The sequence below is a fragment of the Benincasa hispida genome, chromosome 9 (genome assembly GCF_027475165.1).
Source record: "Benincasa hispida cultivar pf3 chromosome 9, pf3_genome.v1.1, whole genome shotgun sequence".
Lineage (NCBI taxonomy): Eukaryota > Viridiplantae > Streptophyta > Magnoliopsida > Cucurbitales > Cucurbitaceae > Benincasa > Benincasa hispida.
In genome coordinates, this window is record NC_143486.1 from 67851349 (window position 1) to 67865424 (window position 14076).

General features: G+C 34.3%; 1 protein-coding gene and 1 long non-coding RNA gene across 3 annotated transcripts; one reads left to right on the forward strand and one right to left on the reverse strand.

Annotated features, from left to right (window-relative positions):
• The first annotated feature begins 655 nt into the window (after positions 1–655).
• LOC120086882 (ABC transporter B family member 13-like) lies at positions 656–5557 on the forward strand. The gene is given in 13 exon segments (XM_090317404.1): positions 656–812; positions 907–961; positions 1090–1265; positions 1354–1560; positions 1671–1930; positions 2155–2468; positions 2548–2703; positions 2706–2770; positions 2855–3641; positions 3716–3957; positions 4089–4532; positions 4534–4978; positions 4981–5557. Coding segments are annotated over 13 exon segments (3603 nt in total). The 5' UTR covers positions 656–677; the 3' UTR covers positions 5298–5557.
• A 6472-nt stretch (positions 5558–12029) lies between these two features.
• Positions 12030–13874, reverse strand: LOC150034029 (uncharacterized). 2 transcript variants are annotated; one of them, XR_016532364.1, is made up of 2 exons: positions 13260–13874; positions 12030–12315 (listed from the first exon to the last, which is right to left on the reverse strand). It is a non-coding gene; the product is annotated as an uncharacterized LOC150034029 (long non-coding RNA). The 2 variants fall into 2 exon arrangements; XR_016532363.1 differs by having other exon boundaries at positions 12030–12331.
• Between the last annotated feature and the right edge of the window lie 202 nt (positions 13875–14076).

The following is a 14076-nucleotide window of genomic DNA, read 5'->3' on the forward strand; positions in this document are numbered from 1 at the left end:
CGAGCAGGCAGTCGCTTGCGGCCTCAGCCAATGGTATGGGTTTTCATCACTCAATAGAATTGGGAGATGAATTTAGAAGCTCATAACTTGGCTTCAATGGCGTAATGTGCTTTGGCGTGGGAAGGACAATTTCCCTGCAGGTATTAACTCCCCCATTATTGATGGGTCATAAAAGCTTCACTCTTTCCATCTGATCAAACATGAAAATTTCTTCAATTTTTAATGGTTTTTCCAACGCTCCTCACATTGATAACATGACCATATCCTCCAAAATCCTAAACTGGGTCCCAACCATAATCAAAATCAAGCTTTCCCATTCACCACAAATTTGGGAATGGAGTTGTTGGCTCGCTTAATTATGAGGAAAATGCCAAGCTTTTAGCATACCATTATTCAAACGGCAGTTGAATCGCCGCAATGTTCGTTAGTTCACTTGTTTATGACCTTCACATTTATGAATACTATCAACTACCAGCAACTCTATATCTGGAATCAGCTTTTTTTTTTTTCTTTTTTACATTCAAATTCGAGAAATTTAGTTCTTTTGAAGAGATGGAGCTTGCCTCCAATAGGGGATTTGACCAGGACCCACCTACTAAAATGGAGGAACAAGAAACGAAAACAAGTAAAAGGTCTTTTTTTGGTCTGTTTGCTGCTGCTGATTCAATTGACTGTTGATGCTGTTTGGAAGTTTAGGAGCGTTTGTTCATGGGGCTGCTCTTCCTGTTTTCTTTGTTCTGTTTGGTCGGATGATTGATTCTTTGGGAAATTTGTCCAGACATCCTCATAGATCGTCTTCTTGTATTGTTGAGGTTTCATTGCATTTTCCAGTTATTCAATTGTGTGACTCTACAACTCTTCTTCATTTATGTTCATATTTTGAAATTATGTTTTTTGTATTAGCAGAATGCTTTGTACTTGATCTATCTTGGCCTCATTGTGTTGGCATCAGCATGGATAGGTGATTCAAAATCCCATATGAAAAGGGTTGTTGAGAATTTACTGAAAAGATTGAATTTACTGAAATCCTTAACTTGAGAGTTCACCAACTGTTTGATGATTGTTGTCTTATAAATGGTTTGTTTGTAGGTGTGGCTTTTTGGATGCAAACAGGGGAGAGGCAGACGACGAGGTTGAGAATGAAGTATCTCAAGTCAATTTTGAAGAAAGATATTAACTTTTTCGATACCGAGGCCAAAGATTGCAACATAATCTTCCATATCTCAATTGATATGGTTTTGGTTCAAGATGCAATAGGTGACAAGGTAAATTTTTGTGGTATAAACGGATTAGAAAGAGTTGGATTGTATGAGATTGATTGTTCTAAGTATTGAGTATAGTATCATTTTCTAGTTGCAGACAGGCCATGCTTTGCGTTATTTCTCCCAATTCTTAGTTGGATTTGCCATTGGATTTACATCAGTTTGGAAACTGACTCTTCTGACTTTGGCCATTGTTCCATTGGTAGCCATTGCAGGAGGTGCATACACAATCATCATGTCCACTTTGTCTGGAAAAGGTGAAGCTGCCTATGCTCAAGTTGGAAAGATAGTTGAAGAGGTAAACAGTTTTCTCATTTTACAAAAATGATTTAAATGTTAAAAGATGGAATAAAAGTTTTTGCAAAAGGGGTTTCCAAGCAAAAAGCTTTTTGCTGGCCTTTTCCTCAGGTTATTGCATAGATTCGAACAGTGTATTTGTATGTAGGAGAGAGTAAAGCAGTGGAGAAATACTCTGAGTCGCTTCAAAATGCATTGAAACTGGGGAAGAGGAGTGGTTTTGCAAAAGGCATTGGCGTGGGGTTTACATACAGTCTTCTGTTTTGTGCCTGGGCTTTGCTCCTCTGGTATGCCAGCATACTCGTCCTCCACCATGAAAAAAATGGAGGGAAAGCTTTCACGACAATCATCAATGTCATCTTCAGTGGATTGTAAGTCCATCTTATCTCAAGGAAGCTGTATAAAAGATTAAATTCTAGTATACTAGATTTTGTGTTTTCTGGTAGTATAATGTGACAGTAAAATAGAAGATTTTGTGTTTGAACACGGCAATATCATTACTTAGAGTAGAAGTTGTTGTGTTGGATTCTTGTAAATCCCTTCTTGTTCAGATTGGCCAACTTAGTTTTCTTAAATCAGGTCTCTTATCTTTCAGTGCGCTCGGTCAAGCTATGCCAAATTTCGTTGCCATTGCAAAAGGTCGGGTGGCTGCAACCAACATTTTTAGCATGATTGACACAGATTATGAATCTTCTTCAAGGACTAAGAATGGAGTAGCATTGTCGAATATAGAAGGAAAGATTGAGTTTTCTGAGGTTTCCTTTGCTTATCCCTCCCGACCGCAATTGATTTTTGACAAGTTAAGCTTCTCAATAAGTGCTGGAAAGACGGTTGCAGTTGTCGGCCCCAGTGGCTCAGGGAAGAGCACCATTATTTCCATGGTTCAACGTTTCTATGAACCGTCTTCAGGTTGGTTGAATCATGATAAATCCTTGGTAGTTCTATAATCTCATGTCGGATTACCGACTAATTATTTGAAGTTTATTAGGTAAAATACTATTGGATGGACATGATCTTAGGTCTCTTGAGTTGAAATGGTTGAGAAGGCAAATGGGGTTAGTTAGTCAAGAGCCTGCCTTATTTGCCACCACAATAGCTGCCAATATTCTTTTTGGTCAAGAAGATGCAACCATGGATGATATCATGCAGCTGCTGAAGCTGCAAATGCTCATTCCTTCATTCAAGAATTACCAGATGGTTACTCCACTCAGGTTTGTGTCTTTCTCTAACCTTAATTTTTATTTGAAATTCATTTAATTTGAGCAAAACTTAGCTCCAAGAGTTGGTGTGTACAGGTTGGAGAGGGAGGGACTCAGCTTTCAGGTGGGCAAAAGCAGAGGATCGCCATTGCAAGGGCAGTTCTACGAAATCCAAAAATATTACTTCTATATGAGGCAACTAGTGCACTTGATGCAGAATCAAAACTCATTGTTCAAAAGGCACTGATCAGAATCATGTCGAATCGAACAACAATTATCGTTGCACATCGACTTTCAACGATTCAAGATGTCGATACCATCATTGTCCTGAAAAACGGTCAGGTTGTTGAGAGTGGAAACCATTCAGAATTGATGTCAAAGAATAATCAGTATGCAACTCTAGTGAGCTTGCAAGTATCAAGCCAAGTGAATGATTCTACCCTAATATCACCATCTGGGAGTTCCAGGTATTCGAGTTTTCAAGAACCTTTTAGCTTTTATAATAGTATACAAGATTCCAAGTCATTCAGAGAGACTGAGATACAATCAGCAAACAAAGATTTGAAAATGTCGAATTCTCCTCCTCCATCGATTTTGGAACTACTGAAGTTAAATGCACCCAAGTGGCCTTATGCAGTACTAGGATCCATGGGAGCAATTCTTGCAGGCATTCGAGCTCCTTTGTTTGCACTTGGCATAACTCATGTCCTATCTGCATTTTATTCTCCTCATCATTCCCGAATCAAAGACGAGGTTCATCACATCGCTTTCATGTTCGTAGGAGTTGCTATTCTCACCATTCCTATATATCTGCTTCAACACTACTTCTACACATTAATGGGAGAGAGGCTTACAGCCCGTGTTCGTTTGCTGTTGTTCTCAGGTTTCTTTGTGTTACAATTTGCTTGGATTCTTTTTCATCCATTTTATCTAATACTTGTCATCAAACGATTACAGCTATCCTTTCCAACGAAGTTGGTTGGTTTGATTTTGATGAGAACAACACTGGTTCCTTGACATCAGTTTTGGCATCTGATGCAACGTTAGTAAGAAGTGCGTTGGCCGACCGTATATCGACCATCATGCAGAACGTAGCGCTCACTGTGTCTGCATTTGTTATTGCCTTTATATTCAGTTGGCGCCTTGCAGCCGTTGTTGTTGCTTCTTTGCCCCTTCTGATTGGAGCTTCAATAACTGAGGTAACTTCTAAAGCTCACCACTGACAACAATTAGGACATGTCTGTTTTCTGCTAAAAGTTTAGCCGTTTTATATCATATTCTTGCCTCAGAATGATGACTTCCAATAAATCTGCATCAACTATTTCTCAAGGGATTTTGTGGAGACTATAGTCGAGCATATAACCGCGCAACAGCTGTAGCACGTGAAGCTATCGCCAATATACACACAGTTGCGGCATTTGGTGCTGAAGAGAAGATCTCAAGTCAGTTTGCCTTTAAATTGAACAAACCCAACAAGCAGGCCCTTCTGAGAGGTCATACTGCTGGCTTTTGCTATGGGATATCTCAGTTCTTCCCATTTTGTTTCTATGCACTTGGCCTTTGGTATGCATCAACTCTTATCAAACATAAACACTCAAACTTTGGGAACATCATGAAATCTTTGATGGTTTTGATAATCACATCATTAGCAATAGCAGAAACCCTGGCTCTTACACCTGATATTGTAAAAGGTTCACAAACATTAGGATCAGTCTTCAATATTCTCCATCGAAACACCATCATAGATTCCAACAATCCATCCTCCCATGATGTTAACTTACATCAGAGGCGATATAGAATTCAGGAACGTGAGTTTTAAATACCCAGCAAGACCAGATATCACAATTTTTGAGAACTTGAATCTAAGAGTTTCTGCTGGCAAGAGTCTCGCTGTAGTAGGACAAAGTGGGTCGGGAAAGAGCACCGTGATTGCATTGGTGGTGAGATTTTATGATCCCATTACGGGAACCATCTCAGTCGACAGCTGTGACATCAAAAGCTTAAACTTGAGATCACTAAGGATGAAAATAGGTTTGGTTCAACAAGAACCAGCTTTGTTTTCCACAACAATATATGAGAATATCAGATATGGCAATCAAGAGGCATCAGAAATTGAAGTAATGAAAGCAGCCAAGGCAGCAAATGCTCATGGCTTCATCAGCCGAATGCCGAATGGCTATCAAACGCACGTTGGCGACCGAGGAGTGCAGCTCTCGGGAGGCAGAAGCAGAGAGTGGCAATTGCTAGAGCAATACTAAAAGATCCTTCCATTCTTCTGTTGGATGAAGCAACAAGTGCATTGGATGCTGCCTCTGAGAAGCAAGTGCAGGAGGCTCTTGACAGGCTAATGGAAGGCCGGACTACAATTCTTGTGGCGCACCGGCTTACGACCATCCGCGATGCCAACAGAATCGCTGTGCTCAAGAGTGGTAGAGTGGTTGAGATTGGCAGCCATGATAGCTTACTGAAGAACCCCAACAGTATCTATAAACAGTTGGTGAATTTGCAACAGGAAACAACTGTGCAATCGCTTGTGTAGTTAGTTTAGGTGTTGTATATGAAATTGTCTCCCAGGAGGTTGAGATTGGAAAACAGATTGAGAGAGAGAGAAAATCCTTAACAAGTTTCAAGGTTGCTGCAGAAAACATCTCCCATGGCAGTGTTTTGTGTTGCTATTGATTCAATGTGTCAAGTAAATTTCTTGCTGTAATCGTCTTCTCTCTCAAGTCTCACCCACTTTGCGCGTAAATTCTATATTTGGAAATGAATGCATGAAACACAATATTATAGAGTTTCCAATTCTTTACTAAAATCATATACGGTATGTATATATTTTTAAAATGAAAATCTGTCCAGTTCTTATGATTTCCCAATTCTTTACTAAAATTTTAATTTATCTGGTTTTTTATATCATTTTTTAGAAATAGGAGCATTTGACTGCTCATGTTATTATTTCTTCAATTTAAAAAACGGAACAATAAAATTGATTTTAGGAGCAAAATGCCCTTTTAATTCTCGAAAAAAAAGATGAGGCTTTGGTAAATTATATGGCAAAATGTAATTTTAGTTTCTCAAATTTGAAGTTGATATCTATTTAGTCCACGAAGTTTCAAAATGAATATACTTTAATTTTTAAGGTCTCAAAAAAATAGTTTTAAATAGTTCTTAAGGCTACTTGAATCAATAGTTGACTTATGATTCAATAATTGGCCGTTAAAAGGATGAGTTAGCTAGTTGATTTGTCACGCTTTATTAAATTAGGTCATATTTGGTAATCATTTTTTTTTTCTTGAAAACAGAACCTATAGACACTACGTTCACCTCTACAAATTTTTTTCTTTGTTATCTACTTTTTACCAATAGTTTAAAAAGCCAAACCAAATTTTGAAAACTGACAAATGTAAACCCTGCTTGGTAACCATTTCGTTTTTTGTTTTTGGTTTTTAAAACTTAAACCTATTTTTTTCTCATTTCTTACCATGATTTGCACTTTTAAATAGTTGAATTCTTAGCCAAATTCCAAAAACAAAAACAAATTTTTAAAAGCTACTTTTTTTAGTTTCCAAATTTTTAAGGGCAAAATTAGGGATGTTCATGGGTTGGGTTGGGTTGGGTTTAGGGATATTTTAGGTCCAACTCTATGCTACAGTTTGTGTATTTTTCTAACACAAACTAACCTTTGTTAAATTATGAACCCAAACCAAACTAACCCGTAAAAAATGGGTTAGATTAGTTTGGTTCCATCGGTTCTCTTTAAAAAAAAAAGCTTGAGATGATCTTAGTTCTTTACTCATGATCTCATATGGAAAATGTTAAATACCCTAATAATGTTCATTGAAACAAAAGATATATACATGGAATCAAATTAAAATACGATTCACAAATAAAAATGCTAACACGTAAGGTTCCACAATAATAATATCCAAAATCTATGATAACAAAACAAGTCTCTAAAATTCACAAGAAAGATTATAATGTCTACAAAATTCAAAATAAAGACAAATGTTTTCAAATGTCTACAAAATCCATAAATAAGACTATAATGTCTACAAAAGTCTTCAAAATCCATAAATACGACTATAGTATCCACAAAATCCACTAAAAAGAACAATTCATTGAATTTTCTAATAGCAACCAATAGACTTGAATGATCCATTTATGATCTTGATAAACATGCTCCTTGAACCCTAAAAATGATTTAAAAAATAAATTATATAAGAATATATCATAATTTCAATATATTAATATAGAGTAAATATATAAAAGATAACACTACTTGATAAAACTTGATCACAAGTTTCCAATTCTTCAGTTTGTGGAGTAAGATCTAATAACATCGGCTTCACACGTAGCCAATTTTGTGTACATATTAAAGCCTCCACCATCTTAGGAATTAAAGAACTTCTAAAAAAGTCAAGTATTCTACCTCCTATACTAAATGCTGATTCGGAAGCAACTGTTGACATTTGTACGGCTAAGACATCTCGAGCAACTTGTGATAAAACTTTGTATTTGGGAGCATTTAATTTCCACCAATTCAAAATATCAAAATTTTTTGTCATATCCTCATTAGGTTCTGACAAATATCTCTCCACATCATTTCTTATTTCATTCAAATTTTTTTCTTTTCTTCTTTGTTTGTATTCTAACTGTAAATCCATTTCTATGTCATCACAATCCTCACTTATTTCAACTTTGTGACGTGGTTGTTCAAAAGCATGACCACTTGAATCACTTGTTTTATAAAACTCATACAATTGCATCAAACTAACTTTCACTCATCAGTCATTGCTCTAGCAACTCCATCCTCATAGATAGTTATGAAACAAAAGGACACATGATCCAACTTATATCGTGGATCAAGCATAATAGCTAGAAACAACACTTTGTTCATCTTGTCAAGAGATCCCCAATACTTATCAAATTTCATTCTCATATTGGAAGCCATAGTATATATCAAACTATTTACATTTTGGCTCCAACCTATTAAACATCGTTGAATCCCACAAACTTCATGAAAAAATGTATTAGAAGTGACACAAGTTGAACAACTAACCTTCGATGTAAGATCATAGAACATCTTCACAAATTTGACAAATGTTCAAACATGTGGTTCCAATTGGCTAAGGTCGGCAACCCCTTTCTTTTCTTTCCATTCTCATCTTCAGTAAAGTGATGTACAAAATCTTCATCCTCTTCTTCTAAGCATTGAAAAGCATTTTCAAATTTTAAAGCATGATCAAGCATCAAATATGTTGAATTCCATCTTGTAGACACATCCAAGCAAACAAGGGCTTTAGATTCAATCTTTTCATGTCCAACATACTTTTAAAAAAAATTCAATCGCTTAGGAGAAGATCTAACATATCTTACAACATTTCATACACTAGCTATCGAATCATGCAAGTCTTTCAATCCATCATTGACAATCAAGTCATAATATGAGCACAACATCTCATGTGCAATAATTCACCGTCCAAAATAAAAGATTTCCAAATCTTTCATTTTCTCTTTATATATGAGATTGTTGAATCATTTAAAGTTGCATTATCAACAGTAATTGAAAAAACTTTATCAATACCCCAATCCATTAAACAACATTCAATTATTTTACCAATTGTCTCTCCCTTATGATTAGGCACTTGACAAAAATTCAATATTCTTTTCTGTAAATTCCATTCATAATCAACAAAATGTGCTGTAAGAACCATGTAATTGATGTTCTATAAGGAAGTTTGAGTAGTTGTTGTTAGGCTCACTCTTTGACCACTTTTGATTAAAGTTGATTTCAACATTTTTTTTCCATCCACATACCGTTGATAAATATCCCTAGCAATTGTGATTCTTGAAGGAATATCAAACTTAGGACATGCAGCATTAGAAAATTCTTTAAACCCTTGTGTCTTTACAAATCTAAATGGTATCTCAGACAATACTCATCTTAGCACATGCATTTCTAACTCTTTGTTGACTAAAGGCAGTAGACAAAAAAATTCTTATTGATAGCACCTTTAACATTAGTTTCATTCGGTTGAAACTTTAGTATGGTTTGCCCTTTAGGTTGCTCTCTAAATGGATAATTTTTGCATTGTTTTCGCAAATGCTTCCATAAGGTACTACCACATGAAGAAATGTCACAAGCGTAATCTTTATCATAATAGTTACATTTACATCTTATACCTTCAGTGTTAGACCTTTTCATCTTTGTAAAGTGATCCCACATTAAAGACGATGACCTAGTTGATTTTCTCTTGTCAATAACTATCATTGTCGATGGTTTAGAACATGCATTGGGAATATTTATAGGTGGTGATTCATTGTCGATCAACTCAATGTTTTCCATCTACAATATTAACAAATAAAGAAAAAGAAAAAAAAAATTGTGAGCATAGGTGAACCATGAACCAATGAGAAATAAATATATTAAAAAAAAATAGAGAGTTTAGTGGCTAACCAATGAGGTAGTGATTGTGACGGTGTGAAGGCAAAGAAACAACGTGAAGCAATGACGTAACATGAAGGTGAATGATGGTGGGGAATGAACCGACATGATTGACTGACTACAATGTGAAGGTGACGGGGGAGAACGAACTGATGGTTAAGAAATGGCTGTGAAGAAACACGATGACGATGGTGAAGAAGAAGACGTTGGACAATGGAAGCAATGGAGATGGAAGATCGAGAAACGCAAACGACGGAGACGTGAAGAGAAGAAGACGTGAAGAAATGGAGATTGAAGACGAAGACGATGGGAATGTGAAACACAAATGACTAGGGAGAAGAAGACAGAGACGTGGAGAGAAGAAAATGGAGACGGACATGGGACGTTCCTTACGAATCCTTGAGCGCTCGTTAGGTGTTTGTTGTCTGATGTTGAAACTGAAACATGGTGAAACCCTCAAAAAATGGGTTGGACGTGGGCTACTTGGGTCAGTTTGGTTCGACCCGACTTTCTACCCTCTGAACCCACAAACCGAACCCACCTGCTCCGGTTTATTAAAAAAAAATCCCAAAAAAAAACCAAATTTTTTTAGAACCAACCCAAACCAGGTGGATTGGGTTGGGTTGCTCGATTTTTTCGGGTCTTCGAATTTTTTGAACACCCCTAGACAAAATATTTACCAAACGGAACCTTAATATTTTTTAATGGCGTGACCTCCCTCTTATTTACCTTTTCTCTATCATCATTTCAACTTTCACTAGTAAATCTTCTCAATAGAAAATAAAAAATGCTACTATATATATTAAACTTGGGAAAAAAAATTCATACTATATATTCATTACTTGTCACAAAAGTAAAAATTAAAAATTAAGACTTATGTGGAGTCGGACAAAATAATGAATAATAATCAATATATTATTATTGGATGATACATCAAAGGATGACTGAGAGTATTAAGTATTGAAAACTTTCCCCCAAACTCGAGGCCCACCACCGTCGCTTAGTTAGTGTTGGGTAATGGTTGCAAGGGCTTGTTTGTACAAATGGGTTTCGTCCTTTAGCATGCAGCGGCCTGGTGTCGTTGCCAAAGCTTAAAGGTAGAATCCAAGTTCAATCTTGCGAATAATGTTTTACCTTTTATGGAATATTTGAAAGTGAAATGTTAAAATGCTATACCATACATTGTATCACATTACTTTTCATTTCGATCTGTTTTGTATTCACTTGCAGTCATCCGATTTAGGATGGTTCTTGACCTATTTCAAATCTAGATAGAATTCACGTTTAATACTGCTTAGTAGTTAACTTTTGAATCCTTATGATTCAACCTTTCAAAAGAAAGATATATATCGTTGATATAAGTAATAACTATCAATTATCTTAAATATTTTTTAACCATAATTTCAAATCCTCGGAATCTCTCTCATTTTGAATGTAGTATCGATTCATTCATAGACCCCTCATCTACTTGGATATTACATGATGTGTATGAGAGATGCACGAGAATATCAAAGTCATTCAATATAGAATTTGAATTTTAAATCTGAATCTTAATCTCAAATTTGGGGCATTATTTTTCATTTTTTCATTTTTTGTTTGGTTGTTAAAGATTTTCAATAATAATAATAATAATAATAAGTTATATTATTTGTTATCACAAAACAATTTGAAATTTGAGAGTTCAAAATCGTGTTTTTACCTTAAAAAGACGCTAAACTAAAATGGTGGAATTTTACCAAATTTTCGTAAAAAATTTTAGTTACATTTATTTTAAACCATAAAATTGGAAATCATTTTTTGAGCTCACATTTTTAAGATGGAATAAAAAAATGGTCTATTTTTTTCTTTAAAAATAGATCATTATAAAATTTAGGGCCAATTGCAACCATACCAAAACAAGATATAAAAATTAGGTTCATGTCTACACAATTCAACCTAATTTAAATAAGGCATTGAAATTGAAAAGTAAAAAATGCCTTCATTGATTCACTGGTTGTATGAAATTTAATTGTTATTTGATTGCTATCTGATTTTTATTTCATATTTATTGCTATATGATTGCTAATGATATATATTGTTATCATTATTGTTTGATTACTATTTGATACCAATTGCCTATTATATCAATTATTATCTAATTTTTACTTCATATTCGATTACTTAAATTTTAGTTCTTCTCCTCTTTTACTTGTACACATTTTTTTTTACTGCGGTTAATGTACACCATCAAAAGAGAATCATTGTGATTGATTCTTCTTCTCTTCCTTCAATAGTTTAAGCATAGAAGTTTAGTTTTATGTTAGCTACGGAAGAAATACTTGTTTGTCATGTGGTTGTAAGTTTTTACCTGTAATAGCTTAGGATAGTCATTTAATATTGATTACTTTTTTTTTTTGGTTAATTACTAAGGAATTTCTGATTACCTTACATTTTTTTTATGTTTTTGATATTCTCACCTATTACCTTTTATATATATATATATATATATTGTCAATTAGTTAGTAATTTTTTATATTACTATCGAATTTCCTTTTGATTATCATCTGATTATCTTCCATTTTTTAATCTCACATGTAGTAGTTTCTAATATTGTCATTCGATTGACATCTGATTATCTTTATTTTTTTGCCACATATAATTAGTACTTTCTAATCGTCATTTTTAATATTTTCATCTGATTGTCTTTTAATTTTCATCTGATTTCTATATGAATTTCTACTATACCATCTGATTGCTATTTGATTTTGATTGTTATCTAATTGCCAGTAATACTGACTGTTGTCTGATTACCTATTTGATTACTGACCGATATGTTATATAGTAAAAAGGTGTTAAAACAATACATTAATATACTAAAAAAAACTACTAAAACAATACACTGTTGTAGTTGCATCAAAACAAATAACAAGAATACCTTTGATATACACCATGTAATTGTTCAAATAGGAGCAAATTTACATGTTCTTTAATTAACAAAATCAAATTTACATGTTCTTTGATATTCTCTCACCTTTTGATGTGCATTTACTCTTCCCGTATCTCTTTGACCTCAACAAAACCGTCGATTATGATGACCACAACATGCTTTTAATATCCATTCACGTAGCTGAAATATCTAATCAAATAGCAATCTGATAAAAATTACAAACTACTAAGTATTATGTAGAAATTAGATAATAATCATATGAAAATTAGATAGAAAACACAAACTAATGACAGTCAGATAGCAACCATAAACTACTCAAGATACACTACTCAATCTCTAGCCATAATATGAAGTAAAGAAAACCTAAACCAGAGCCCTATTGATGAATCTATACTCCACAATCTCTTCAAATCTCAGCAAAATCCCCTCAATGGAATAGAAAAAGTGTCATAGAAATAGAACACAAAAAAAATCAAAGAACCTTAGAAGAATAAAAACAAATAGATAAATCAAACGTAAACTTAACATAAACCCATATCTTGTAGCTATATTTGAACTCAAATGAAGCTCCATCAATTACGTATGAAACTCCATCTTCACTTAGATGGAGCTCCATCAACTGAATAGACAACACACTTACATTTACCTTCATATAACTAATTCGTTTATATTATCATTAAGTTGTAAAGAAAGAAATTTAGCTCCACTTCTTAGCCTTTTCAAGTATACCATTTTTGTAGATAATGGCTATTAGTATGACCATCAGGATGGATAATACCAATAAGTTTAACGAATCTTCTTTTCAAAGGTCTAGCTTTTGCCCATTAATTTACCAAATCTTAAGAATTTTCTAACACCAAACATGTTAAATCCAAATGTTAATCTTAGTCTATAATCACATAAGTTGATCAAGAGAAACTCTCAGTCTGGTCGAAGCACATATCAATTTGATTTAAAAAGGAGAAAGCAAAATCAATTCATCATTCTGAACGTGATTTGATTGAATTTAGCAATCAACAAAAGGATAATGCTATTTCAAGTCAAAATTTATATCCCTAAGAAGATATTGTATGGAATGTGAATATCACATTGTTTCGGGAAAATAAAAATTAGGCAAGAGAATAAGAACTTACAGGTAGAGTTTTTGTAACTGAAATGTCTACTGCAATGTAAACTAGTCTCCACCACTTGAAAAGAAAAAAGAGGGAGTGAGAAAAGAATCAAATAGAAAAAAAGGAGGAAAAACAAAGAACCCTAATATATCAAAGGAAGGGCATAAGGATCAGAAGGGGAAGCAACCCTCAGTGGTAGGATGAATAAGGAGAAAGACACATTGGTCGAAACTTGACGAAATGAAGAAGGTGAACCAGGATTAAGGTTTTCGGAGTACTTTGATTTTCAACCAGGGATTAAAGGCCTCAATGGAGACGATGAAGTGCCAACGGACTTGAACATTTCAGTCTGGTCGATAGTGGAGGAAAAAGAGTTGGAATCTTAGAGGTCGGCGATTCTAGCGACGAAATTGAAGTTCGCGGCAGATTTCATCCTTGATTTCTTGCTGAGATCATCGACGTTGATTAGGTGTTCGTGTCGAGTCTATCATCATCGAAAGAGGCTGATTGGTGGGAAGAAACAAAGAATGAGCAAAATATGAAAAAAGATTGTGATGGGGTGGGGTGGATTGTAGGTAGAATAAATTGGGGTTAATTATCTTAAATTGTTGGAAATTAATTTCCTTTGTTTTTGGATTTTGGAGCTAACTTAAAATAATTGAGGAGATACTTAATTTTACGTTTTAAATTGATTTAAATATTTGGAATGATTTAATTTATATCAAATGGATGGATTTTATGTACTTTAATCTTGGTTTCCATAGCTTAAATTAAGGTAATTTAAGAAGTTAATCATTTATTGATTTGATGAAATCATGGGAGATTTTAGAGATATTTT